The sequence below is a fragment of the Heliangelus exortis genome, chromosome 12 (genome assembly GCF_036169615.1).
Source record: "Heliangelus exortis chromosome 12, bHelExo1.hap1, whole genome shotgun sequence".
Taxonomy (NCBI): Eukaryota; Metazoa; Chordata; class Aves; order Apodiformes; family Trochilidae; genus Heliangelus; species Heliangelus exortis.
In genome coordinates this window covers 20,957,537-20,982,245 of record NC_092433.1, presented here as the reverse complement: position 1 = coordinate 20,982,245, position 24,709 = coordinate 20,957,537, and the positions used below count along the sequence as shown (strand labels likewise).

General features: G+C 52.2%; 3 protein-coding genes across 4 annotated transcripts in view; 1 reads left to right on the top strand and 2 right to left on the bottom strand.

The window, feature by feature from the left end:
• PLXND1 (plexin D1) overlaps positions 1-13,115 on the top strand; it is a 65,399-nt gene extending 52,284 nt beyond the window's left edge. The window contains exons 27-36 of the mRNA XM_071756407.1: positions 1,053-1,209; positions 1,864-1,967; positions 3,013-3,076; positions 3,467-3,501; positions 4,741-4,845; positions 5,627-5,790; positions 6,769-6,916; positions 9,581-9,721; positions 10,599-10,673; positions 11,284-13,115. Coding sequence (XP_071612508.1) covers positions 1,053-1,209; positions 1,864-1,967; positions 3,013-3,076; positions 3,467-3,501; positions 4,741-4,845; positions 5,627-5,790; positions 6,769-6,916; positions 9,581-9,721; positions 10,599-10,673; positions 11,284-11,400 — 1,110 coding nt within the window. The 3' untranslated portion in view covers positions 11,401-13,115. The remainder of the gene's footprint in view (positions 1-1,052; positions 1,210-1,863; positions 1,968-3,012; positions 3,077-3,466; positions 3,502-4,740; positions 4,846-5,626; positions 5,791-6,768; positions 6,917-9,580; positions 9,722-10,598; positions 10,674-11,283) is intronic.
• A 2,118-nt stretch (positions 13,116-15,233) lies between these two features.
• H1-8 (H1.8 linker histone) lies at positions 15,234-16,826 on the bottom strand. Of its 2 annotated transcripts, XM_071756410.1 has the most exons (5): positions 16,663-16,826; positions 16,179-16,465; positions 15,968-16,100; positions 15,829-15,887; positions 15,234-15,734 (listed from the first exon to the last, which is right to left on the bottom strand). In XM_071756410.1, the coding sequence occupies exons 1-5, from the start codon at positions 16,676-16,678 to the stop codon at positions 15,381-15,383; spliced, it is 849 nt and encodes a 282-aa protein (XP_071612511.1). In that variant the 5' UTR covers positions 16,679-16,826; the 3' UTR covers positions 15,234-15,380. The 2 variants fall into 2 exon arrangements, with proteins under 2 accessions (XP_071612511.1, XP_071612510.1); XM_071756409.1 differs by having other exon boundaries at positions 15,968-16,465.
• A 1,991-nt stretch (positions 16,827-18,817) lies between these two features.
• Positions 18,818-21,807, bottom strand: RHO (rhodopsin). Its single transcript, XM_071756408.1, has 5 exons — positions 21,338-21,807; positions 20,296-20,464; positions 20,018-20,183; positions 19,496-19,735; positions 18,818-19,111 (listed from the first exon to the last, which is right to left on the bottom strand). Exons 1-5 carry the CDS (start codon positions 21,696-21,698, stop codon positions 18,992-18,994), a joined length of 1,056 nt encoding a protein of 351 aa, XP_071612509.1. The 5' UTR covers positions 21,699-21,807; the 3' UTR covers positions 18,818-18,991.
• Between the last annotated feature and the right edge of the window lie 2,902 nt (positions 21,808-24,709).

Sequence of the window (24,709 nt, the reverse complement as noted above, 5' to 3'; positions counted from 1 at the left end):
TGTGATAGCCACACAGATTCTATCCTTGCATGGTCACCTTGCTGCAGCCTGGGCACGTGATGGCAGAAAAGGCTCATCACAACTGTTTGTTTTCACGTTTGTCCCTTGGCGGGTCGCCTAAATACCTCAGATTGGGAGCAGAGGGAGGTTAGAAAATGATATTTGCCATATTTAGAGAATTTAAGCAACATGTTTACCATACCCAGCAAAAGAGCATATCCACTAGCAGTGGGAAGGTGCTGGCTGCAGTCCTGGGTCCCTGGGTGAGGCTTTGCTTTGAATGGGGCTGAATAGTGCCTCCTGTGGGAACGGGGCAGAGGAGGGCTGTGCCTGACAGAATTCAGCAGACACCTTTCCAGAGCTTGGGTCAAATTTGGCTTTCAATTGCTTGGCATAAATCTGGAGCAGCTTCACTGAAATCACTGGGTTACCCCAGAAGTGCACCACTAACAGAGCAGGATCGGGCTCCACATCCTCTGCAGATTCCTGTTACCAACTGACCTGTGAATTTGCAGCAGACTGAGAGGGGTTAGCAGCAGGGCATCAAGTATTAGCTTTCTGGGCAGAAACGGTTAACTTCATGAGCTTAGCCAGGGTGTTTGCTGCTGGGGGACTCCAGGCTTGCAGCAGACCCAGCCTGCAGTGTGCTTGCAGCTTGTTTAAACAAGGGAGCTTGATGCAGCAGGGAGAGTCAGAGCCTTGGCAGTCCCATTACTCAGCGGTTGAGCAAAGAAGCTGAGGTGTTGGCTGCTGACAGGGTCTGGCCTTTCCCCTCACCCCCAGGGTGGTCGCTGTGTCAGGGACATGCTGTGCCATTAGTAAGGCAGCGTGAGAAGAGGTCTCAGTGTTGCTCCCTGTGTCCTCTTGGCTCCATCAACAAACCAGGACCTCCAGCCCCAGGGCTGTAAATCAGTGCTGCTCAGTTGCAGTGAAGTGCCCGTGGCTGCGTTTGTTCACCCCATCTCCATCAGTGGGGGCCATGTGGGCACCACAGCCTCCCCGTGCCCTGGGGAGGTCACCCCCTTTCCCCCTAACCCCACCTCTGCCTGCAGAACCTCAACGTCTCCTTCCAAGGCTGTGGGATGGACTCCCTGAGCGTCAGGGCCATGGACACAGACACGCTTAGCCAAGTGAAGGAGAAGATCCTGGAGGCTTTCTGCAAGAACGTCCCCTACTCCCAGTGGCCAAGGGTGGAAGATGTCGACCTCGGTAAGGACCAAATGGTCCTTAAAACCAGATGGAGCACATGGTGTTTCACAGTAGCTCTTAGTGTCTATCAGAGGGCAGTGGGTGAAGCAGCAGAGACGAGTGGGCAGACATCAAGGTGGCCTTTTCCTGAGGATGATCTTCAGGAATGAGTGGTGGAATCAGATACTGGTGGGGAAGAGGGAGCCATGTAACTGGACAGAAGCTTTAGTAAAGCCCAAGGGGAGCAGAGGGATGCTTGGACTTACCTTCTTTAAAGCCTGTAGTCAGAACTCCAGAACCCTCTAGGTACCCTCTAAAACACCCCAGAGCCTGAAGAAAGCTTGTTAACAAATGACTCTCTAGGAGCAGCAATCATTGAGCCCACTGACTCCTGTCCAGCCTTAGATTCAGATCTGTCATTTATCTACCTGGTGGCCAACTCCTCCCAAATTTAAGAAGTATCCAAGCCCAGTACTGGTGAGAGAAGCCCAGGCTGTCTGTGCTACCTTGGTGCCATGCAGCAGGCCGTGGAGACATGGGTGTGATGTCCAGTGTTGTCAGTGCCAGAGGGAGCCTCTGTAGAAAAATATTCAGTGCTGGAGCAGGGGCGAGGTCTCCTCTCTTCAGCTGTGTGCCACTGGGATGGTGCCTCACTTCTCCCTTCTCTCTGTTCAGAGTGGTTTGCCACCAGCACTGACAGCTACATCCTGCGGGACCTTGATGACACCTCAGTGGTAGAGGATGGCAGGAAGAAGCTCAACACTTTAGCACATTACAAGGTAAGGCTGACGGTGCTGCAGGAAAGCTGTGCTTCCTCAGAGCCTGCCTGGCCCCCGGGCAAGCTGTGGTTCCCCCTCCAAAATCAGTATTATCAGGAACAAGCAGGGAGGTTGCCATAGCTCCATGACAGCTTCCGGGGAATAGACATCTGCCCTGGCGAGAAGCTTGTTAATATTGCAACACACTGAAACTAATTAAACACTGTTCATGCAAAACAAGTTATTACTGACAACAAAAAGAGGAAGAAAAAAGCTCCTATTCCCAACGGCCACCAGCTTGGCTGATTAGTATCACTCTGCTCTTGATCTGCGCTCCTGCTGAAATTGCTGGCACAATTGTTGCTGCCTACCCTGAGAGCAGGGGCGAGGGATGCCATCAAGGAGCAGAGGCTAAAAATATGAGGAAATGTGGTGAATCAATTTGTTTTCATGACTGTTTTTCCTTTTAAAATTAAATGAAACCAGAAATTCTGGTATGATTTCCATGTTCCCTGATATGCCTGGGAGCATAGTCCTCACTGGTCCATAACAGCGCATGGAAAATCGCAAATGGAGCTAAATCCTTATTAATATTTGTGTAGCAGCCATGCCGTGGAGCCCACTGCTGGCTCAGTGCCCTGCTGCACTGAGAGCCGTAGCCGCAGCACAGACGGTGGTACTGGACCTGGACCTGGACCTGGGCTGCAGCCAGGTTCCTTTTCCAGGGAAAGGCAAAAAGCATCTGCACAGAGTAACACTCTTCCTCTTCAGACTACCTGGTGTCAACATCCAAAAATGTACCTTGGATTTGCCTGATTCCTGTTGTATTTGAGAACCTCACTGTCTTGCCTTTGCATTAAAAATCCCTTTCCATGTCAGGCAGTGCTGTTACTGCCAGTTTCTGAGCCAGGAAGCAGGGTCAGGGCAGGCACAGAGCACATCTGTGGCAGAGCAGCAGTTGCACCAGCATCCCTCAGCTCCTGGGATCTCCCCATGACCCTCCCAAGCCCACGGGAGGCACCACTAATGCCCCATCATCCATGTCTGCTCTTCCCTCCCTCTGCAGATCCCTGAAGGGGCGTCACTGGCCATGAGTTTGTCAGACAAGAAGGACACCACACTGAGCAGAGGTAATGTTCCACCTCTCTGCACCACTGCTGGTGACCAGGCAGGAACATTTTTGTTGCCTCTGGCCAGGAGTGCTGGGTTAGCCCCCTTGTTAGAACATTGGGGTGCTGTTACCTGGGCAGGGCTGACTCTGGTGTCTCCAGCACACTTTCAAGGTGGCATGCTGGGCAGTGCTGGGCATCAGCGCTGGCAGACCTCAAGTCCTCCTTAAAGTACCTCCTAAGGTACTGCCCCCCACCCCAGAGGGTGATAAGCACCAACACAACAGCTTGGTGGGAACACCAAGTTGGTGTCAGGGTTCCTGGGGAAAGCTAAACACCTCCTGACAGAGAGGTGGGTTTTGGTTTGGGTACCCTGACTAAGCCTCTGCCTCTCTCTCTTGTGCCTCACAGTGAAGGATCTGGACACTGAAAAGTACTTCCACTTGGTAAGTTCTCCACTCCTGGTGGCTTTGTGCTGGGGGGTCAGGGGACGTGCTCCCTCACTGCCTGCCCAGGGCAGCACTGCTGGGGAGCAGAACCATTGCTCCAGGACAACCCCAGCAGCTCTCCTGCACTTAAGTCTCTGGTCCTGCTTTTTCAGTGTGTGTGTGATGAAAGAGGAGAAAATCTCCCTAGCCTTGCTGATACTTACTTAATTCATCTCTGTGGGCTGGAACGTCAGATGTGATGAACAAGCTGGATCAGAGCTTGTTGTTTTCCTTCAGAGAGGCTTGAAGAGATGCAGGAGGGTTATCTGTAGACAAGCGTTAGTACTGTGGGACATAATAAAAAATTAGCAGGCAGGCAGAGCAATTGCTGTGCCTGATCCAGCTGTCAGCAGCCCAGAGGGACCCAGAGTGGGTCGGAGCTCAGCTCAGTGCTGCTGGTAACACCTCACCCAGCCCTGGTCCAGTCACCTTCTGGGAGCTCCTGGCATGCTGCTGACTTCCCAAGGCTGGAAGATTTATTAATTCCTGCTTGTGCACCATGCTGGAAGTACCAAGTGCTAAATGCTGCTCAAAGCTGCTATGAAAAAAAAAGTGTTAAGGACAGCAATATTTTACTGCCTGATGCTTTTTTTTTTCTTCTCTGTTACGGTTTCTGTGATCAAATGGAGTACAAACACACAGTGCATGCACATGCAATGCAAGGAGGGAGAAGGGATGGGAAATTGAATGTGCATATATGAATCAATGCCAAGATGAACTTAAATGGCTTGCTAGGTCATTACAGAGCAGCGATTAGCTGACCTGACCAGTGGAATATTTGTTTTTTGGTTTTAAAAAGGCCAGAATAGGGATATTGGCTGATTGTTCTTGAACTTTTTCCAAATCTAAGAAAAAGCTGGTTTCTGTGGAAGCTTTGTGCATTGCTCCTGGGAGCCTAAGCTGCAGCCAGACAGGAGTTCTGCACAGAGACCAGGAAGCCGAGCAGATGGACATGCGAAGTCAGATTGATTGTTTCATTTTCTTTGTTGAGCTTGAGAGAGGCAATAAAGAGTGCAGGAGAAACAAATGTCAGAAAAACTGAGTACTATGAATCACTTTTTTCAAGCCATATAAGGGTGTATTTGTAACACAGTAACTGTTTTTTAATTGAATTTTCTATGCAGTTGAAATTTCAGGGAAAATTCAGTGTGACACTTCCAGAGGAGTGCTCTAAACATGTGTTTTGTATTGGGCCAGGTTCTCCCAACCGATGAATCAGTTGAACATAAGAAGTCCCACAGGCAGAGCCATAGAAAGAAAGTCCTACCAGAGATCTACCTGACCAGGCTGCTCTCCACAAAGGTAGGAGAGGGGATGCCCTCCTTTATGGCAGGTGGGATTGCTGCTTGTGGTGAGAAGCAAAGGAGTGCTGCAGGGCTGATGGATTTCCAGGATGTGGGAGTCTTCTGTCCTGGATGGTTGGAGTGTGTTTAGTGAGGCTGCTGGGCACTGCTGGAGCTTGGGGTTGCCTCTGGCCTTTCAGCCCACACTCAGAGCAGCTTCAGTGATGTGTGAAGCCCCCACACAATCTCCTGGGATGGGCTCTGTGCACATGAAAGGGATGCTGGCCGCCTCAGGGCTCTTGATACATGGCTCAGACCTGAACCCTTCTGCCCAGAGAGAGATCCTGCCAGGAAAGGAGATGGAGATGTTCAGCAGGGGGTATGCCCATGCAATCTTAATTCAGATTAGAACTTCCCCACTCTCTGAGTGCCCAGCTCCAGCAGCTAGGCTCCCAGCCCATCTTTAATCCCAGCATAATGCCTCACTGGAGCAGAGATCACGAGAATGGCAGTCTCCAGTCATCTTTGTACTTACTGTGCAGAACAATCACAGATGTGAGATCCTAGCAATAAGAAAGAAAAGCTCAATGCCAAAAGAAATTAAATCCAAATGCAAGCTAATTATATTGCTATGCACAAACAAATCTTTCCCTCCCTGTGTCGGCATCCTATTTCTCTTCTGATTTATCCAACTGGCAGCAGAGGACTTCCCTTGTGCGCAGCAGTCATAGCCCCTTATGCTATTTTCCTGGGCTTGGGTGCTGCTGCTTTCCCACTGTCCATCATGTGTTTGTCCTCAGGGCACGCTGCAGAAATTCCTGGATGACTTGTTCAAAGCCATTCTCAGTATCCGAGATGACAAACCACCTGTGGCCGTGAAGTATTTCTTTGACTTCCTAGAGGAGCAAGCAGAAAAAAGAGGGATCACAGACCCTGACACTATGCACATCTGGAAGACCAACAGGTTTGGAAGAGGAAATCTTTTCTTTCTTCCCCTCCTTCCATCTCTCCAGAGCAGCAGCTGCAGGGCCTTGGTGTCCTGGATTAGTCATCAGATTGCTAAAAGTAGAAGAGAGACTTGGAAAACAAGGAGGAGTGGGGAGGGCAAGGAGAGATGAGGCCAAACACAGGCTTGGAGAGCTTTTAAACAAACACAGAGCTCAGGGGAGTGGTGAGCTGGAAGAAGAGGAATACGCAGATAAAGGACAGAAGGAACTGGCATGCTAATACAAATAATTAAAGGAGAAACAGAAGAGGGATAGGATGATGGGAGACGGCAGTGGTGTTAGCTGCAAGCAGCAGCAATCTGAAGCAGACTCCAACATCATGTCAGGACTTAAAACATCATGGAAATTTTAAAAGCAGCATATTTGGCTCCTTTTCATTTACTTTCTGGCTTTTCAGCCCTTGGGGTTCTTTTCCCCCACTGATCTCTGTAACCAAGCTGAGACTCCAGAGTGCTCACAGGACTCCAGCAGCTGGTGCTGTGCTGGCGGGCACCACAGTGCTGGGGACTGGCTGGGAGCAGTGCTGAGAGAGGTGATGAGCAGCAGGAATGGCATGGGGAAGCCAAATGGAAGGGGTGACAGAGCAGGAGAGAAACCAGGAGGTTTGTGAGCTTGGAGAGAGCATCAAGGAGAGGCTCAGCACTTCTGAGGCTGCTGGGCCAATAACTGTTTCCAGCCCAACATGTGAAAACCAAATTTGGCTGGGAGACACAGTCATGTAGACACAACCATTGAGCTACAGATTTGTCTATCATTCATTACCTTTAATTGCCAGTAGAGCAAAGACTTACAGTGACTTTCACTCCTCAGCTGATGAGGAGATGGTAGGAAGAGCTCATGTGCCCACTGAAACTGTTGTGGGCACATGAGCACCAAAAGAACTGGAGAAGAAAATTATGAGGGTGCAGAAATAAAGACATATGTTTCCCTCACAGCTTACCTCTGAGGTTTTGGGTCAACATCCTGAAGAACCCCCAGTTTGTCTTTGACATTGACAAGACTGACCACATCGATGCCTGTCTCTCTGTGATAGCCCAGGCCTTCATTGATGCCTGCTCCCTCTCTGACCTGCAGCTGGGCAAGGTACATTTCACTGTGGCTCAGGAGGCCACAGGAACAGACCAGGAGGGTGGGAAGGGACAGTCAGAGGTCACACAGTTCATCTGCCTCTGGCAGCAGGGCTGGCCGGAAGTCACTTGCTCAGGTCCATGCAGCTGAGTTTTGGCTGTCTCCAAGGATGAGTTATCCCTTCTTTTGCCCCCATTTTGTTCAGCTCCCAGCCCAGCTCCCAGGGTCAGTGCTGGTTTATAGGACAGCATCAGCACAACAACCCCATGAACAGCAGCTGAGGGACAATGGAAACTCCCAGTGGCAGGAAGGAAAATGAAGTAGCTTCAGGTGAAGCAGTCAGTGGATTCTGCAGAGCCCTTCACCTGGGAGAGGTGTGGGGGGCTGAGGAGGTGAGCTGAGCCTTGGTAACCAGAGTCTGCCCCTGCCCAGGCAGCCCAGAGCCAGCCAGGCTGCAGTGGAGGTGCAGAGGTGCCTGGGGCTGTCCCCTTGGCACCATCCAGCACCAGTGGGAAGCACCGGTTGGTGCTCAGCTCCCATGGCAGTGACTCCACACACTGTCCACCTCCAGCCGTGGGCACAGCCAGGTGGCTCAGCACACCCACCTGGGAAAGCCAAGCCTGCTCAATGCACACCTGCATGGGCTGGGTCTGCTCGCCCACCATCGGGCTCCCACACATCCCACTGTGGGCTGGAGGCAGTGAGACATCCAGCCTGACTGTTTGCTCTTCTCCCACTGACTTGGCTGAGTGCAGTGTTGACATTTGAAACTTCCCGACATAAATAATTTTTATTAAGGATTGCTGTAAGCCATCCCCCCACCCCCAGGGCTGGCAGCAGCAGAGCGCCTGACGCAGGAGGGACCCTAGGGGAGAGGGGTGGGAGATGGGCGCTGCTCCCCACAGCCCCGGGCTGAGAGCAACAGGAAACCATGGCTGGGAGAGGTTAATGCTGGAGAAAGAACTAATGAGCACTTGATTTTTTGTTTGCTTGGGTTTGAGACTTTTTTTTTTTTTTTTTGCATGTGTTGCAAAACACCTACTATTTGTTCTTGTCAAGCTGTGGATGAGGGGAAGAGGGGTCAACCAGAGTCAGACAGCAGATGGAAACATTTTCCAGGAATACAATAGCATAAGTGAAGGAATTGTTGAGTAATGTGGGAAGAATAAATCCTCAGCATAAAGAGCAGCTTGCATATGCACACAGTATATCTCTGAATGGTTTCCAGGCTGGATTCTTCCCCTAGTTTCGGCATTTTGCTGTTGATACTGCAAATGTGAGTGAGGGCAGACCCAAACTCTGTACAGCTACAGTGCACAAGCAGTTAATAAACCAGATCCCATCTCTTCAAAACATAAACAAATCAGACACAAATTAAAAAATAATTTAGAAAAGCAGCAGCATGGGTTTCTTTTGTGTTTCCAAGGAAAAAAAAAATGTTGTGAGCAGGCGCTGTAACTTGGCTATATTCCTGCAATGCCTTGTCATTGGGTTTGAAAATAAACTGCTGTGGGATCTGGTGCCACAGCCTGGTGCCCATTTCCCGTTTCCCCAGCAGCATTAACCATGCTACATATTGCAGCAGCAGATTGGAGTTACCCCAGGCTTACTTATTTATTGCCCAATATAGCTGAAGAAGCTGCTGCCAGACACACTGGGGCCCCCCCATGATCGTCTGCCCTCGGGGTCCTCCTTCCCCTCTCCACCTGCCCCAGCATTAGGAGCAGTCCTGTCCTGCACGCAGTGGTGAGACACAGTGATCTCATTCCCCTCTGTGTCCCAGAGCCCAAGGTTGTTTCCCTTTGGGATGCAGCACTAGGCCAGGCAGCCAAGTTCATTCCCAGGGTAATGATATCAGTGGGGCAGGATTGCCTTGAGGTTAAAATGTGTTTGCAAGGAGTGCAGGTGGGGTTATGCCTTCCCTGACAACCCGATCGTCTGGCTGGGAGGTTAAGACTGCTCTGACCAAACTGAAAATCAAGAGAACTCAGTATTTTCTGTTAATTACATTGCACGCAGTCAATATAGGGCAGGCAGGCTGGGTTAGCCAACGCAAAATAAATCAAAGCTACATGAAAAACCCAAGAGCAACATTTCAGCTGACAAAGTTCAGCCTGTAAGAGAGTTTTGTTCTCCAGTTTAAATCAAGCTGGCTGCTTGAGAGACCTGAGTAAATGTGTGCAGGAGCCCTTCCCCTGTTACCAATTTCCACACACAGAGCTGTGGAGCACAGGCATGTTATCTAACAGTTGTGCTGCACTCATCTGCAGAGCCTTGCCTGGCAGCAAGCCACCTTGCCTGACCCTGTTCATGCTTTTTAGCTGGCTCCTGCTGCAAATTAAAACACATTCATACAGACCACCTTCACTGGCCTTGCAGCTAATGACCATTTAGCTCATTGTAGAACAAAGGGCAGGGAGATGGTGCTGGGGCTCCACAGGTGGGTGGTATCGGCCCGCAGCACCTTGATGTGTTGGAGCAGGGACCTCTGCCATTTGCTGTTTGGTGCCTCGGTGCCATCCCACTGCTCTTCTGTCTGTGTGGTCAGGACCAAAGATGTCGGTGCTCCCTGAACCTGTAGCTGAAGTCAGTGTCTGATGGTTAGCACTTGGTCAGACAGAATGGTTTTCATCCAGGAACAGTCTGCTGTCTGATTTCAGTATGTCACCCCTGCTCTAGGACTCCCCAACCAATAAACTACTGTATGCCAAGGAGATCCCTGAGTACAGGAAGATAGTGCAGCGATACTACAAGCAGATCCACGACATGCCCCCGCTCAGCGAGCAGGAGATGAACGCTCACCTCGCCGAGGAGTCGCGGGTAAGGCGCTGGGCTGCCGCGGGGCTCAGCCGGTGCATGCCGTGTGGGGAAGGGGTCAGCTCTGCCAGCCTGCCCTGCTTGGGCTGACAGCAGGAGTCTGGGAGCAGCAGAGGATGCAGAGAGGCTGCAGCCAGCTCCTGCTTCGATGCTGGAAGGAGCCGACAAGAAAGGATGTGTTGCCTCAAACTTCCAGGCACAATCCTCATCTGACCTAATTCCAAGCATCTTCAATTGCTGCCGGAGCTGCAGTAAACACCCACGAGTTATCTTGAACCTAACTCGCTTTGGCACCACTGGGACTTGAAAGAGAAATTTAGTGCCAAAGAGCCAGGAAGTTTGGAAGAGGATCTCTGCAGCCCCACAGCCCCCCAGCCAGCTGGCCCCTGGGTGCCCACTGCCAGGGCCAGCCCAAGCCCCCGGCAGCCCGCTGGCAGCTGTCCCTGGTGCCAGCTACAGGAGCTGGCAGCCACACTCCGGATCTCAGTCCTGCCAGGCATTGCGCCACAGCTTCCTCAAAATCAAACCATCTCCCTGCGGCGTTTTAGCTTCAGCCACCAAATGTTTTTTCTCCCCATCATTGTTCCTCTGCCCAGCTCTCGTGCTGCCCTATCCTTTAATGGCTTTGAGCACAGAGGGGTAAACATTGCAATCAGGCATGGGCACTTCTGTCTGGCTTTAAAAAGCCTGAGACCATTTCTGATGTAAGCAAATGCACCTTCCTTAAAGGCGTTAAATCAAAAGTCTGGCTGCATCAATGCAACAGTAACAAAAATACCCAAAACCTTCTTTTAATCAAGTTCGTGCCTGCTGATTGGTCTTAAACTTGCTTGCTGCAGCACATTAATATTCCTTCCCACTTTTTTCTGTCTTTATAAAGAAACACCGGAATGAATTCAACACCAACGTCGCTATGGCTGAGATATACAAATATGCCAAAAGATACCGCTCGCAGGTAAGTGGGTTCAGCTGCACTCAGATCTCAGTGTTCCTTTGGAGGGAATAAAAAGCCACATTTTTTAGCCGAGTGGTCAGACACCTGCATCCAGTCCCCCAGAAAAGGGATTATCATAATACCACACACGTGTGCAGTCCACACATACACACACACACACACACAGATGCACCTGCTCTCCTCTCCCTTGGCCAACAGTTTCTGGGAAGAGAAGGCCAGCTATTCCTCGCTGACTTTAACAGTGTTTGATTGGGCTGGGTTGAAGTGTGCTGTCCTAGAGAAAGGAAGGCATTTCAGGAAGGCAGGGCACACTGAGACAGCACCCAAAATAACCTGCTCTCCCAGCTGGCCCTCCTCCTGCACCTCAGGGGTCACTCTGCTCCTGCACCCCTGTTGCTGCAATGGCTTTTTGGGTACATTCCCCTTCATTTCCAACCCCTGCCCAGGGCCTGGGCTGTGCTCCAGAGCAGCTAGAAGGTGCTGGGGTGTGTGGCACAGGGGTGGTGGGGCTGGGTGGGCTCTCCCTCTCTACTGGTCAGTGAATCTGGGCTGGCGGGTGGGCACCTTGCTTGGCCTGCCCTGGCTGCCCACCTGCCTGTGTCTCCTGCAGATCGTGGCCGCCCTGGATGCCAACCCCACAACAAAGCGCACCCAGCTCCAGCATAAGTTTGAGCAAGTGATTGCACTCATGGAGGATAACATTTATGAGTGCTGCAGTGAAGCCTAGGCTGGCTGCAGCCCTGGAAATGACCTTCTCTGCAGCACAGTGCCAGAGGGAACCTGTCTTCAGCTGCAGATACACTGTGGATTGCCTCTACCAGGGTCCTTCTCAAACCAACCTTGTGGTGGGGGTGGGCCTGACCTGCTGCTGAAGGACTCCCTCACCTAACAAGAAGCCACAAGAGAACTTTCTGAGCAGCAAAAAACCCCTCTGGTCTGCACTGTGGTGGCACCCATAATTTATTTGCCAGTGCCAACCAGAAATGGAGACATGACACTTGTGGCAAGCTCAGTTCACTACTCCCCTCTGATCAGCACCCAAGTGGTCAGTGGCTCCCTGCATCCCTGTTTGTGGTTCCTCAGGGCAAGAGACGGGGCTACAGAAGCTGTAGAAATAGACAAAGCAGAAGGGGAGCCTCAGGGAGTAACAAGCAGAGACAGCAAAGGCAATTCGAGCATCGCCTGAGCTCCCCTCCACACCATCCCTCTGACATCCTTGTTTTTCCAACACCAGGGACTCTATCAACTGTTCACTATCTGCTGCATTCTGTGTAGTTTTGTGCCTTTTAATTTTTGTACTGTATGTGTAAACATAACCACTCCTTCATCTGAGACTTGGGCAACACAGGGAGCCCAGGGCTGAGGCAAAGCAGTTGCTTCCCAGGTAGCTAAGACATGGTGAAAGCACTTTATCCCCTGATGGAGACAGCTGGTGCGGAGCCAGAGGGAGCCGGTTAGGTGCTAGACCGTGCGGGAAGGGCCCTTTCCCCTTCACCAGATCTGCATGCAGTGAGCTGGGGTTGTAGTGGGCAGGCAAATAATGGCCACCCTCAGCCAGCTGGTGACAGCCATGGGCCCTGCCTGGCAGCAGAGGACCAGACGTATGGGATGAGGGGCAGGACCTGGCCCCCACACCCCAGTCTCCATGCTGCACGCACATCTGTGATGCTGCCCCAGCTCAGCCCCACAACACTGCTCCTGCCAAGGGGGGGGCAGCTCCTGCTGGGAGCCCCCCAGCAGAGTGGGCTGGAGCCATGTGCAGAACAAAACAACAGATAAGCACCTTCCCTCCCTCTGCCCCATGTGCTGCAGCATCTCCCTGCAGTCTTCACCAAAACCAAAGCCAGTGCTACAGAGGTGTCTTCCTGAAGCAGCTTGTTCTGCTTGAATGGACCCAGACCACCTCAGCTGTCACCTAAGAGCAACCAGGACACCATGGCTTTGCTCCGTGTCTAGTATTTTTTTCGGCCCCAAAAGGCAAAGGGAGCAGACCCCCTCCCCTGGCAGCTCTCACTCAGGCAGCCCAGCAGCTCCAGTACCCCAAGCTACAAAGGCAGAAAGTGTCCCACACCTCCTTACCCTAGGGTGAGCCAGCAGGATCCCTCTGCACAGACCTAGAAACTCTGCTGTCATCCCACAGCATCTGCAGTGGGGCAAACCCCCATCCTATCCTGATGGCCCCTTCTTCCTGCTGGAAGTGTCGTCCTTTCTGCAGCCAGGGGAGCTGTGACCACTTCAATCTTCTCCAGCATCCCCTCTGTTGAGGCTGGGCTGCAGCTATCACCATGTTCTTGAAGTCAGCATCCACACACTGGCACAGGCAACCTGCCCCACAGAGGCTGAATCCAGCCATGGCCACCACATTTTCAAACTGTCAAATAAGGGGAAAAAAAAAAAAATAAGAGAAAAAGAAGAAAAAAGGAAAAAGAAAAAGAAAAGAAAGTTACTACCTCACTACAGGCAGGGTCTAAGGTGAGCCTCTGTTACTTGTCCAGCTGGCAACGATGCTGCAGCCTGGTCTCTAATGACTTTGGTCCACCAAACTCCTCCTGGGTGACTCACTGCCATGGACAGGTGGCTTCCATCCCATCGCTTCCAGTTATGCCACATGTGTCAGAAATTAGATCATCAGAATTGTGTGTGTGTATATAGATATCTATTTTAAACAAATTATAGACTTTATCCCATATGTTAAAAGGGGGGAGGAAGGGGAGGGAATGGGGAAGAACAGAGTTGTCTTTTTTAAACAAGAGAACTACAGAGAAAGTACATACACTGTAGAGGTTTCAATGTCTTTGCTGAGGATGTGGCTTCAGAACAAACTCAAAGAATGTAGCTGGGCTACATTTTATTTTGAAACTGATTTCACAAAAAATTCTTGAATTTTTTTTTTTTTTTTTTTTTTTTTTTTTTAGAAACTGTGAATAGGTGCCAGAGATATAGGCAGGCCCAGCACAGGGAAAGCCAGGGTGAGAAGGACCAAGGTAGCTTGGCTGGAGGTGGTGAAAGGGCCATGGAGCAATAGCCCCATGTTGCTCCAAGGAAAGAGTACAGGTGAGCTGACAGCAAGTGTAGTTCGCTTCCAGGTAATGTGGCTGGGCCATGTATTGGGGCCTATTGCTTTATTTAATTTTTTCCAAAACAAAACAAAAAAAAATATTAAAAAAATATAGTTGCTACAGCTATTTTAAAGGAACAACTTTAATAGCAGAAGCTTGAGGGTTTGAAGTGTTGCCTTGAACCCCCAAGCCCTTTGTAACATGTGTTTAAACTTTGGCACATGTTGTGGGTGTAGTGCCCTTACCTGCTGTGTAGTGGAAGTGGCAGACTCTTGGAAAAGCCTATCTTTATAATAAAACAAGGTGCTGAAACCCACATGGTGATGTTCCTGCCTATATTAGCACAGAGGACACACAACATCGGAGAAAATGCCCGTGGGTGTGCACAGCAAGCTTTGCCTGTACAAGAGGCGCTATGCTGGGGATGGGCAGCTCAGATGAAGACCAATCTGCCCTCTGCCAGGTGCCACCAGCCCACAGGACAGTGCCTGCTCCAGCCCGTGCTTTGCTTTGCTCTGCTCCAACACCACCATCCCTCCTTGAAGCTTGTGGCTTCAGCCATAGCCTGGGGATCTTAATAACCACGGCATTGCTAAATCCTCTGTCTTCCACTGCCCACCAGCAAAAACTGCTTTTTCCAGGCACCAGAGGGAATTTATTTTCCCACTAGAAAGTTGAGTCTTAGTAAAGCCGTTAAATGGTTTGGCCTCTCTCAAAGCAAAAGTGCCTCATGTTTCACACTGGGTGCCTGCCAGCTGCTGCCTGGTCCTGCTATGGAATACTTCCATGCCAGCAAGCAGTGCTTTATGAGGTTAACCATCACCAAAGGGTCAGGTGAGCGGTGCTCAGCAATTACTGCAGCATCCCCCACCCCATTCCTAGGGGACAGGAGTTTTGGCTCTATTAAAGATGCATCAACATGATCAAGACCTAAAGTTTAAAGAGAAGTTAGTTTGCTCAGCTCTTGCTTAAGCCCCAAAGCAAGGCCAGGAGTCTTGGAGGGCATTGGCAAGGCCAGCTGAAGATTAGCAAAATCCTCTTTAGGAATAGAGTTTTACTTCCACTTATTTTCTGCCCACGAGGAGAGTAACCCTTTGCATTATCAGGCTGACCTTCAGACAGGCTCTGTTCTGTGCATATCAAGAGAAAGTCAGCCATTTCAGGCAATTAAATGAAAGTGTTCATATGCTGAACCACAGGAGCTAGCAAGACAGGTTTAGAGATGGGCATTATGCCACTGATATGAAACAAGAGCACCAGCAATACTGCAAGTCCACAGAAAACACCCCAAATCATTTTTTGAGCCTTAAAAACACTTCCATCTTCCTCTTACCCAGGCAGGTCCCCCAGTGCTGGAGGGCCTTGCCCATGGCACATAGCTGGTCCTGCTGCCCCAGCACTACTGTAATCCTAGATCAGACAGGCATTAGCACAAGGGCAGGACACATACAGGGACAGGAGTGCAGGGGCACAGACCTACCAGGGCAGCAGGCACACCATGTCATGAGAAGAGTGATGCATCTTTATTAACAGCAGGTGAACAGAGTTAAAACCTGTCCTGGGGACTAAAAAAAACATTGCAGATCCCAAGGGCTAGGTCCCAGCAGGAAGTAGGGCTGGGGGCTACCCGGGGGGTCTTCATGGGGTCTTATGGGGTCTTCCTGCTCCCTGATGCTGCCTTCCGCAGCCCAGCCTTCCCCTGGCCAGGTCCTGGGGCTGTCTGGGGCTTCTTTGCCTTGCCTTGACCCCCCTTAGCCTTGGGTGCATCTTGCTGTGCCCCCTTGGGTGCCTTCCCTTTGCTTTTTCCCACAGGTGCTTTTTGGTGTCCCTTCACCCCAGCACCCGTGGGGTTGTCACCATCACCACGGCCCTGTCCTGCATCCTTGGCAGGCAGAGCAGCAGAGAGCCCTGCACGCTTTTTGTCAGGGGCTCGGGGGTGGCTGGCAGCCTTGGGGGCCTTTGCTCCATCACTCCTGGGCTTCGCTGCAGCTGGCGGCTGCACCTGGAGGGGAAAGAGCACCTCAGGCTCTGCCATGGCACAGGCCAGGCTGCCGCTATGCCACGGGCCACCCCGCCTCACCATGGGCCCTACTCACATCTGTGGGCTTTGCCTTTGCCTTCTGCTTTGTTTCTGTTGGCTTCCCCTTTGCAGTGCCTATGGGAGAAGGGACAGTGGATGAGCCCAAGCAGGAGCCTCTCCCGGGACCTGGCCGTCTGTGGCACCGCCACCTTTACCTCGCTGCTGCGCGCCCACCGCAGGGACCCGGGGGGCCTTGGTTTTCTCTTTCCGTCCTGGCTCTAGTGCCTGTTCTCCATCAGGATCTGCCTGGCTTGCCAGCTGCTTGTGCCGCAGCTTCTCAGGGGCCAACTGGGGAGAGAGAGAGGTGGGTGTGAGGGCAGGCAGCTCCCCAGCCCCATGGCTCGATGTCCGGCATCCCCTACTCACCTTGAAGCGTCCAGTGGCCCCCATGGCGGAGGAGTTGTGGGGCCGCACCAGGTCCCCGCGGCTCAGCCCCTTGCTCAGCGCCTGCTTCAGCAGGTACTTGAGGCGGACAGGGTCCACGGTGGGGTACTTGCCCAGGATGAACCTCTTGATGGCAATGACTGAGGTACCCTTCTTCTGGTCATGGGCCCGCAGTGCCTCGATGACCATGTGCATGGTGGGGGGGTGTGGGGGCCGCCGGACCCGGGACAGCAGACCTGGGAGCTGGGCTGTGCTCACAGCTTGGGCTGCTGGGGAAGATAGAGGCACCTGCTGGGACCAAGGCCAGACCCAAGGTGCTCACTCCCCCAAAGTCTGCAAAGCTCCCCAGAAGCCAAGCAGCCACCACCCTGCTCATCCCTGCACCCTCACAGGGACTGTAGCCACCATAGCCTGAGCAGAGGCCCCCAGCCCCACAGGACCTGCCGCACTCAGCAAACCCCCTTACCCAGACGAGGTTCCATCACAGCACACACACTCCTGAGCACACCAGCCAAAAGCCCCAGGCCCAGCCAGCCCCAGCTCTGCTCACAGGCTCAGCTCTCTTCCAGCTAATTTATCTGATTAGCAACCAAACTGCAGGGTCTGGTTGGCAGCTGCTAATTGCTGTGGTTGCCACCCCAGTAGGAGCAGGTGTCTGGGAAGCTGAGTGCTTTTTGACAAAGCTTTGCAGGGAGCTGGAGAGAAAAGGAGCACATCTGAGCAGACAGGGTGCTTGTGGGGTGATGGGAAAGGCACCTCCCTGGTGTTGGGGTGCTGGGTTGGTGGCTTGCTGTAGGACAAAGGGAGACAACCTGCAGGGATCCATGCCCAGTGTGCTGGTGTGGTGTGCTAGCTCCCTTCTCCTGGGACAGCCCCACTGGGAAGCAGGAGGCTGCACTGCCCAGGGAGTCTGGTAACAATCTGCTCTCTTGGCCTGCAAAGGCAGAAGGAGTGACCCTCTGCAAAATCCCAGCTGTGTGCTTGTGAGCAGGACCTCATGCTTGCCCCTGCCCACTGAATTCTGCCACGCTCAGGACTCCCACCCCCTCTGTGTTCCCTCCATGCCAGCTTCTGGCACAGCAGCCTCTCTGCACCAAGGACAGACAGCATCGTGCCATGGGCCGGTTGTAGCTTTGGCCACCTGGAGTCCCTGAGGCATCCAGTGCTGTGCCAAAACTGAGTCCCACTGTGATCCAGTGGACACACAGGATGTTCTGTACTGCCTGGGCTTGCAGGGTGGGCAAGCCCAAACCCTTGCTTGCCCCTGCCATCACTAGCAGCAGCAGCAGCAGGGCCAGGCATTGTTTGGGCCACGGCCAACGTGTGTTGGGGCTGGTGCCAAGCACCACAGGGCTTCCATGGAGCACAGTCACACGGACAGCAAATAAACACCAAATCCTTCCTCCTCTTCCCTCCAAAAACAGCTCCCAGATTTGAAGTACATGAATCAGACATCAGCCTAAACACTGAATTATTCATAAACCTCTAATCTTTAGATTTCACTGAATATGCAGAAGTATCGATAAAAAAAAATAATGAGAGAATTGTACTTGCAAATTGCTCTTTATTAAAGGTTTAACTTGTGTGGCTTCTATATGTTCCCTATTAGACCTTGCAAAGCTGCATAGGATTAGAAATCAGAGAGGATAATAATGTGCAAAAATAGTTTCAAATGTTGATAACACTGAACAGCAAGAAAAACATCTTATTTGTATAAATGAGCTAAAAATAAAAATGAAGAACACTGCTACAATTGCAACATGCCATCTTGTAGTGCTTAAAACATATGTCGACATCTCTGAGCCATATGCTCCCATGTCTTGCCTGCTACAGTGTGGAGGGGAGCTCGGCGATGCACCGACCCATCCTCCAGCACCGGCCAAAACCTCCTACTTGGCTGCAGCTGAACCAGGGGTGAGCAGGAGGACTGGGAGGTGTCTCAGGCCACAGCCATGGGGCCCTGGAGGTGCTGAAAGATGAACGGTGGGACCATGGAGAAGGGTGCTGAGGGGATGTCGAGCAAGGCTGCAAACACCATGCAGATGTTGCTGTGCCAGGTGCCTGCAGCACTGAGCCCTCGTGAGCACATCGACTGCAGCCACACAGAGCTGGACTGTGCCGTGCCATGCTGTGCCGTGCCATGCTGTGCCATGCCATGCTGCCAGGCACCCTGCATGCCCCTGCCTCCCTCTGCAGCCATCACGTCTGTGTCAGGGTCCTATGAGCACCAGTGCCCTATCCCACCCTGTCCCCCTGAGGCATTACGGTGCTTCCCAGGGCTTCCCACACGCAGGAGTGGGGCAGGGCTGGAGCCAGGAGTACCCAGCAGGGCTGGAGGCACCTCACAGCAGCCAGGCTGGCCCCAGGCAGCTGAAGCATGGCCAAGCCCAGTGACCAGGGCCTCCATCTCCAGCAGCAGGGGCAGGAGGTGTCCCCAGCGCTGGGGGCAGAGGCAGGATGGACCCCAGCACCTGCTGGGCTGCCCAGGTGGGGTGACAGAAGTGAGGACAGCTCTGCCATGGGCTGGGGACTCAGCACGGGGCCTCAGGCATGGGGGTCTGTGCTTGGAGCAGGGATGAGTTCGCAGCAAGTCAACAGAAAAGCACGGATTTACACCAGTGGAGGAGCTAAGCCTTTGCATTTTAATTACAAAACGTGTGTACACATTTCCAGCCTTGTTCCCAGGGTTCCTAGTGCCAGGAGAGAGGAGCCCACTGCGCGGGGCCGTGGGCGGCAGTGGGGCTCGGTTCCTGCTCCCGAGGCGATGCGCCCCAAGCACCGGCTGCTCCGGTGGCCTACGCGGGAGAGACCTGGCTGGTGGAGACGGAGGAGCTCTCTGTCTTGCCAGCAGATGTGTCCTCATCACCCAGGGGGTTCTTGCCACAGCAGAGGGTCGTGATCATGCAGTTTCGGAACTGGAAGAGAGGGAAGCCCAGGGGTGAAGTGAGCAGGAGCTGAGCAGAGCTGCTGGGAACCCCTCACCTCTGCAGTACAGGAGGCACCATCCTGGTGGGGTCTCCTTCCCTGTTGCCCACCCTGCCTGCCACTCTGGCTGGGACTGATGCAGCCCCAGCTCCTCCACAGACTCAGTGCCTGGGTCATTTCAGGTGGGATGGGCTTGTATTCACACAATTTATGCAACACCAAGGATGAGCTGTACAATTGTCAGAACAAGATCACCTAGAAACAAACTCCCCTCCCAACCCACTGGTACCTTGAGGTATCATAACTGTCTGCAAGCTGCTGCAAAACAAAACACAGCACAAAAGAAGGAGATTGCCAGGCAGCCTGCCAGTTACCTGTTTGTTCATGACGATGTAAATCACAGGGTTGTAGATAGCAGAGCTCTTGGCAAAGAATGCAGGGATGGTCATGAAGATGGGCCCAAAGTCTGACCCCTGGTTGGTGAAGATGTAGAAAGCAACACTGGCATAGGGCACCCAGCAGATCAGGAAGGCAATGACCATGATGATGACCATGCGGGTCACTTCTTTTTCTGCCTTCTGGGTGGTGGCAGACTCTTGCTGCTGGGCAGCAGCCTGTGGGCAGAAGGGAATGGAAATGTGATGGAGCTGGGGAGGACTGCACTGACCCAGCTCCAGTTGGCAGGATGGACCTCAGCATCTGCCAGGCTGCACCTCGTGGGGTCAGGGCTTGGGCTAGCTGAGCTGCATGTCTGAAGTTTGCTGTTTCCCCCTTCATGGAGAGGCAGCCTGGCCCTGGGAACTCGTTTTGTCACCATCCTGGAGCCTGGTGTGAGCCCCTTCCCAGCCCTGGGAACGGGCATGGCCCTCAGCCCACCCCTGCTGGCAGGTACCCACCTCCTTGACAGTGCAGACCAGGTTCCCATAGCAGAAGAAAATTACAGTCAGTGGGATCATGAAGTGAACCACAAACATGTAGATGACAAAAGACTCATTGTTGACCTCTGGCTTCAGAGTGTAGTAGTCAATCCCACACGAGCACTGCATGCCCTCGGGAATGTACCTGTGGGCAAGCCAGGCAGGTCAGCACCCTGCAGAGCTGACTGGTGGGAAGCCACAGCCGAGCCACTGCCAGCCAGGATCCCAGCTCCAGCAGAGCAGAGCATCCTCCCTACCTGGACCAGCCAAAGAGCGGGGGGGCTGCGCAGGCCAAGGCCATGGCCCAGGAGAAGGCAACACCCATGATGGCGTGGGTCTCCCCAAAGCGGAAGTTGCTCATGGGCTTGCAGACCACTACATATCTTTCAATAGCCAGGACAACCAGCGACCAGAGAGCAATTTCACCTGCACCAGGGACAGAGAGGGATGGGGACACAAGGACTTTGAGCATCAGGAGGAGAAAATTGCACTGACACCAGCATGGAGCCTCCTCAGACTGCAGTTCTTGAGGAAGACGCCTAGCAGACAGAGAAATAAACCAAGCACAAGTGCAGAGGCAGCAGGAAGGTATGAAAAGACACCTCCTCACTGTGGTGCTGACCCACACTAACCACTCTGTGGTCCATGGCTGCATCCTGCCCTTCATCCAGGACAGCACCTGCACCTACAATCCTATGGACCCACTCTGGGAGGAAGCGGGTGCCCAGAATCCCAGGATTTCCCCTTGCTACTCACAGCTTCCCAGAAAACTTGTGCCACAAGGACCAAACCAGTAAAACAGCTGCCTGTGGCTGAAGGCTGAGCTGAGCAGAGGAGGGAATTTTTAAACACATGATTTTTATTTAACATCTGTTTCAGTCCAAGCCTGGCTGGCATGGGAAGGAGATCCAGCTTTGCTACCCTGCACCACCATGCACCACATTAGAGTCAGTGTCAGACTCAGCCCCACGACAGGAGGAACAAATTTGTCACCTCTCAAGTCAGAAAGCAAGCCAAGAAGATGTGCAAATCCAACAACAGCAAAATCTGCTACTGGTTGTTTTCATTGCTGCACTGTTATTCTCAGGCTACTGAGCAGGTGGCTACCAAAACAGGGTGAAAAAACATAGTGTCATTTGTCACTTTCTTCACCTACCACCCTGAAACACTGCAATTGCCCTGGCCCACAGCAAGAGCAGACCAAGGCCCTTCCAGATGCCATATTTCTCAAAGATCATCCCCCTCCTAAAATCTGCAGCAATTCCTTGCAGAAGATTTTTGAACATTTGGAAAACTTACCACCCAGTGTAGCAAAGAAGCCCTCGACGTAGCATCCTGTTACTCCAAAGACAAAGTACCCATTCATTGAGGTGTACATGGTGGTTGTGAAGCCTCCGAGGACCATGAAGAGGTTGGCGACCGCCAGGTTCAGCAGGATGTAGTTCAGAGGTGTCCGGAGCTTCTTGTGCTGGATGGTGACGTACAGTGTGAGGAAGTTGACGGGGAAGCCGAGCAGGATCAGCATGAACATGTAGGCAGCCAGTGCTGAGAACTTCCAGGGGTCAGCCAGGTAGTACTGGGGGTACTCAAAGGGGCTCCGCACCACCCCTGTCTTGTTGGACATGGGCACGTAGAAGTCTTGTCCTTCTGTGCCGTTCATGGCTGTGGTTTGTGAGGTGCTTTTTCCTCTGACTCACAGGTGGTCTTGTGAGCCTGGGGGGATCACTTCTCCTGCCACCTCTCAGCCTTCACCGTCACCCCGAGGAGAAGTGGCCATGCTCACCTCCACAAGGTGCCCCTTATAAAGTGCCCCTTGGGGTAAGCTCCAGGCACTGGTGTCAGCACAACCAGGGCTTACAGAATTATTAATCATAATCATCCAGGGCTAATTGGCTTTCCTGGGTAGGTATTAATGTGACACCTGTTTCTGGACCATGCTGTCATTGTTGGAGACCATGGCTCATGGTCATATAAAAGAGGTATCTCTGCACCACACCTTTCACTGGAGGGGCCCCACACCAGGCAGCAGCTGCCCTTGCACGTCTGTGATCTCCAGGGACCCACAGTCTGGGGTGGGCCCTGCATCCATGGCAGTCTCAGCACCCCACAATCCAGAGCTGTTCATCCATAGCTCATACTGCTGCTCCCCCACACTCAAAGGCCCCCTGTCCAGCCCTATGGACATTCAGGGGTGCATTGCCCATCCACGTGAAATGCCTCAGTTTTCCCAGAGAGGTACTGGATGGGATGTGTTACCACTGACTTGCCAGGCAGAGAGTGCCAAGGAAGGACACACACAGATTCAGCTCCTGCCCATGCTTTCTCAAGCCTCCTAGGCTGAGCTTTTGGCACTGGCCAACAAACAGAAGTTCCTCTTCATCCCCTGCTAACAGGAGCGGTTGCAGTTCAGAACGCTGCAACTGTGTGCTCAGGGGCTGCAGAGGGTGACTGGGGAGGTTTGAACACCACAGTGGAAGACCCTGCTGGCAGGTTTCCAGTTGTATCATTTGGGTTTGGTTTGGGTCATGACAATTGCATTGGTACTGCCCAATAAATAACAGTCCACCTATCCGGGACAGGCACCATTCTGCACTAGTGCTGAGAGGCTGCTGCACAAGGGCCCTGACAGCTCAGGCCAACACTCTATATGGTTGGCAGACATCTTTGGCCTCCCTAAAACCTTGTAGAATCTTCAGATTCCAAAGGGGAAACCACCACTGGAGCCTCCTATGTCCTCCGTGTCCTCTCTGCCTCCCCACTCAATGCACTCAATGCACAAATGCTCTTTGTGCCAGCCAGCAACTGAGTCAGACATTACCTTTGCTTAATCCTTCAGAGGAGTTGAGACAACACGTTCTGTTGTGCCCCTTGGCAGGAGACCAAGACCTGAGCACCTCTCCTCACTGTGGCCATGGGCTGAGTTGAGTGGTTGGTGCAGCAGAGGACTGGGGAACAAAGTGCCATTGAGCACAGGAGGATGTCCCAGAGCAGCTGGAGCTCACAGGCACAAGATGGACAGAAGTTCATGTCCTCTTGGCCTCTCTTCAGCCCTGGCCTGGTTTTTACCAGCGTTTCCCATGGGTTTGTTTAGCACATGCAAAAAGTTTAAAGACAAAAAACCTAAAGCTCCATGCTCCTGTTAAAGAGACCGGTCTGGAAAACTGTCCCTCTCCCCTAAGTGGAGAAGGCTTAGAGGAGCCAAAGTACTAGCACCATGGACAAAGGAGGCACAATCACCCCAGACAGTCCCAAAGGTCTTCCTCACATCAGGGTGAGAAGGTGATGCCTTCACACACTCTGCTCCCACATTAGGTCCCCCTCAATTAACTTTTCACATGTGTCACCAAGGCCCCGGGTAGTGACACTATCTAACTGCAAATGCAGCTGTTCACACTTGTACCTGGGCATACAAAAAGGATTAAAGATTTATTTTCCCAAAATACAAATATGCCACATTAAGCTCTGATGCAATAAGCCATTGCTGAGGTCAGCAGCTGCTGCTGCCCAGGGCTTAGGGCCTGGCGTGTGTCACCACTGGGGTACAGGAAGCAGTGATGGGGCAGATGGAAGAAAGCTGTTAGCCAAACACTAACAACAGCTTCAGACAAAAGCACCATGGTGGGACTTTCTTGTACGTCCAAAGACACATGATTATGGAATTTCCTGTGAGTTTCTATGGCATGGGGCAGTCTGGAATTAGAACAATATACGAGATGTTTCAAGTATTTTTTTGCCTGGAAAAGTTAAATACACTTTTCAAACCTAGGCTGTATTCACAATTGTTTAAAAAAAAGAAAAAAAACTTCCTTGCTACATCCACGTGGTCTGTGTCATGGCAAGCCCCATTTATTATTTCCATAATTCTTTATTCCCACCAGCTCTGCAAAGCCAGCTCAGTTCTGGGAGAATGAGCTGAATTCCATGCTGGCTCCCATCTCAAACAGCATTGTTTATCCATGTCGGTTGCAAAGTCTTCATTGCAAACAGTGACAGATGAGTCAAAAAACCAGACAAGTAGCAATTAGAACAGAATGTTTCTGAAGTGGTGAATTAAGCAGACTTGGTGTGGAACGACTAAGGGGCTTGGAAACCCTGCAGTGGCATTGCAGAGGGTCACTCTCAAGAGGAACTCAGGCAGACACAGAGACATCACAAGTGCCCAGTGCACAGTGCTGTTTACATGGTAGGCACTTTACCAGCACCAGCAGCCTCAGCCAGTAGCTGCAGAAAGGAAAGCAGAACATCATTTCCCACTCACAACAAAGGGAGGCTGTGACAGACGGGATGTCACAACAACAATAGAGCTCATGGTAACATGGGCACAATTTACACTGGATTGAAATCAAGAGACCTTGTCACTTCCCAGCTCAAACCCAGCCCAGCTGGCTACCCATGCAAATTTTCTTGCTGCTGGAGAATTCCTTGGTGACCATCCTCAAGAGATTCAGCTACCTGCACCATGACGGTGAGCAGGATCTGGCTGGGATAGAGTTAACTTGCCTCACAGCAGTCATGTAGTGCTGTGTTTTGGATCTGTGTCCAAATCAGAGTCAGTGACACAGACACAGCTCCGTAGCGCTCCCATAGCTCTGGGGTTTCCTTTTCTCAGCTGTCTCACCAGCAATAGGCCAGAGGTGGGCAAGAAGCAGGGAGGTAACAGAGCTGGGACAG

What these genes read in the sequence shown, in the direction of transcription:
- H1-8 (XM_071756409.1), bottom strand. An exon ending in GGTGGGCGCGCAGCAGCGAG is followed by an intron (nt 15,888 to 15,967) that starts GTAAAGGTGGCG and finishes CTTCTCCCATAG; the next exon opens with GCACTGCAAAGGGGAAGCCA. An exon ending in CAAAGGCAAAGCCCACAGAT is followed by an intron (nt 15,735 to 15,828) that starts GTGAGTAGGGCC and finishes TTTCCCCTCCAG; the next exon opens with GTGCAGCCGCCAGCTGCAGC.
- RHO (XM_071756408.1), bottom strand. Translation starts at nt 21,698, where the DNA reads ATGAACGGCACAGAAGGACAAGACTTCTACGTGCCCATGTCCAACAAG. An exon ending in CTTCTTTGCTACACTGGGTG is followed by an intron (nt 20,465 to 21,337) that starts GTAAGTTTTCCA and finishes TCCCTGGTGCAG; the next exon opens with GTGAAATTGCTCTCTGGTCG. An exon ending in TGGTCTGCACTGTCAAGGAG is followed by an intron (nt 19,736 to 20,017) that starts GTGGGTACCTGC and finishes TTCTGCCCACAG; the next exon opens with GCTGCTGCCCAGCAGCAAGA.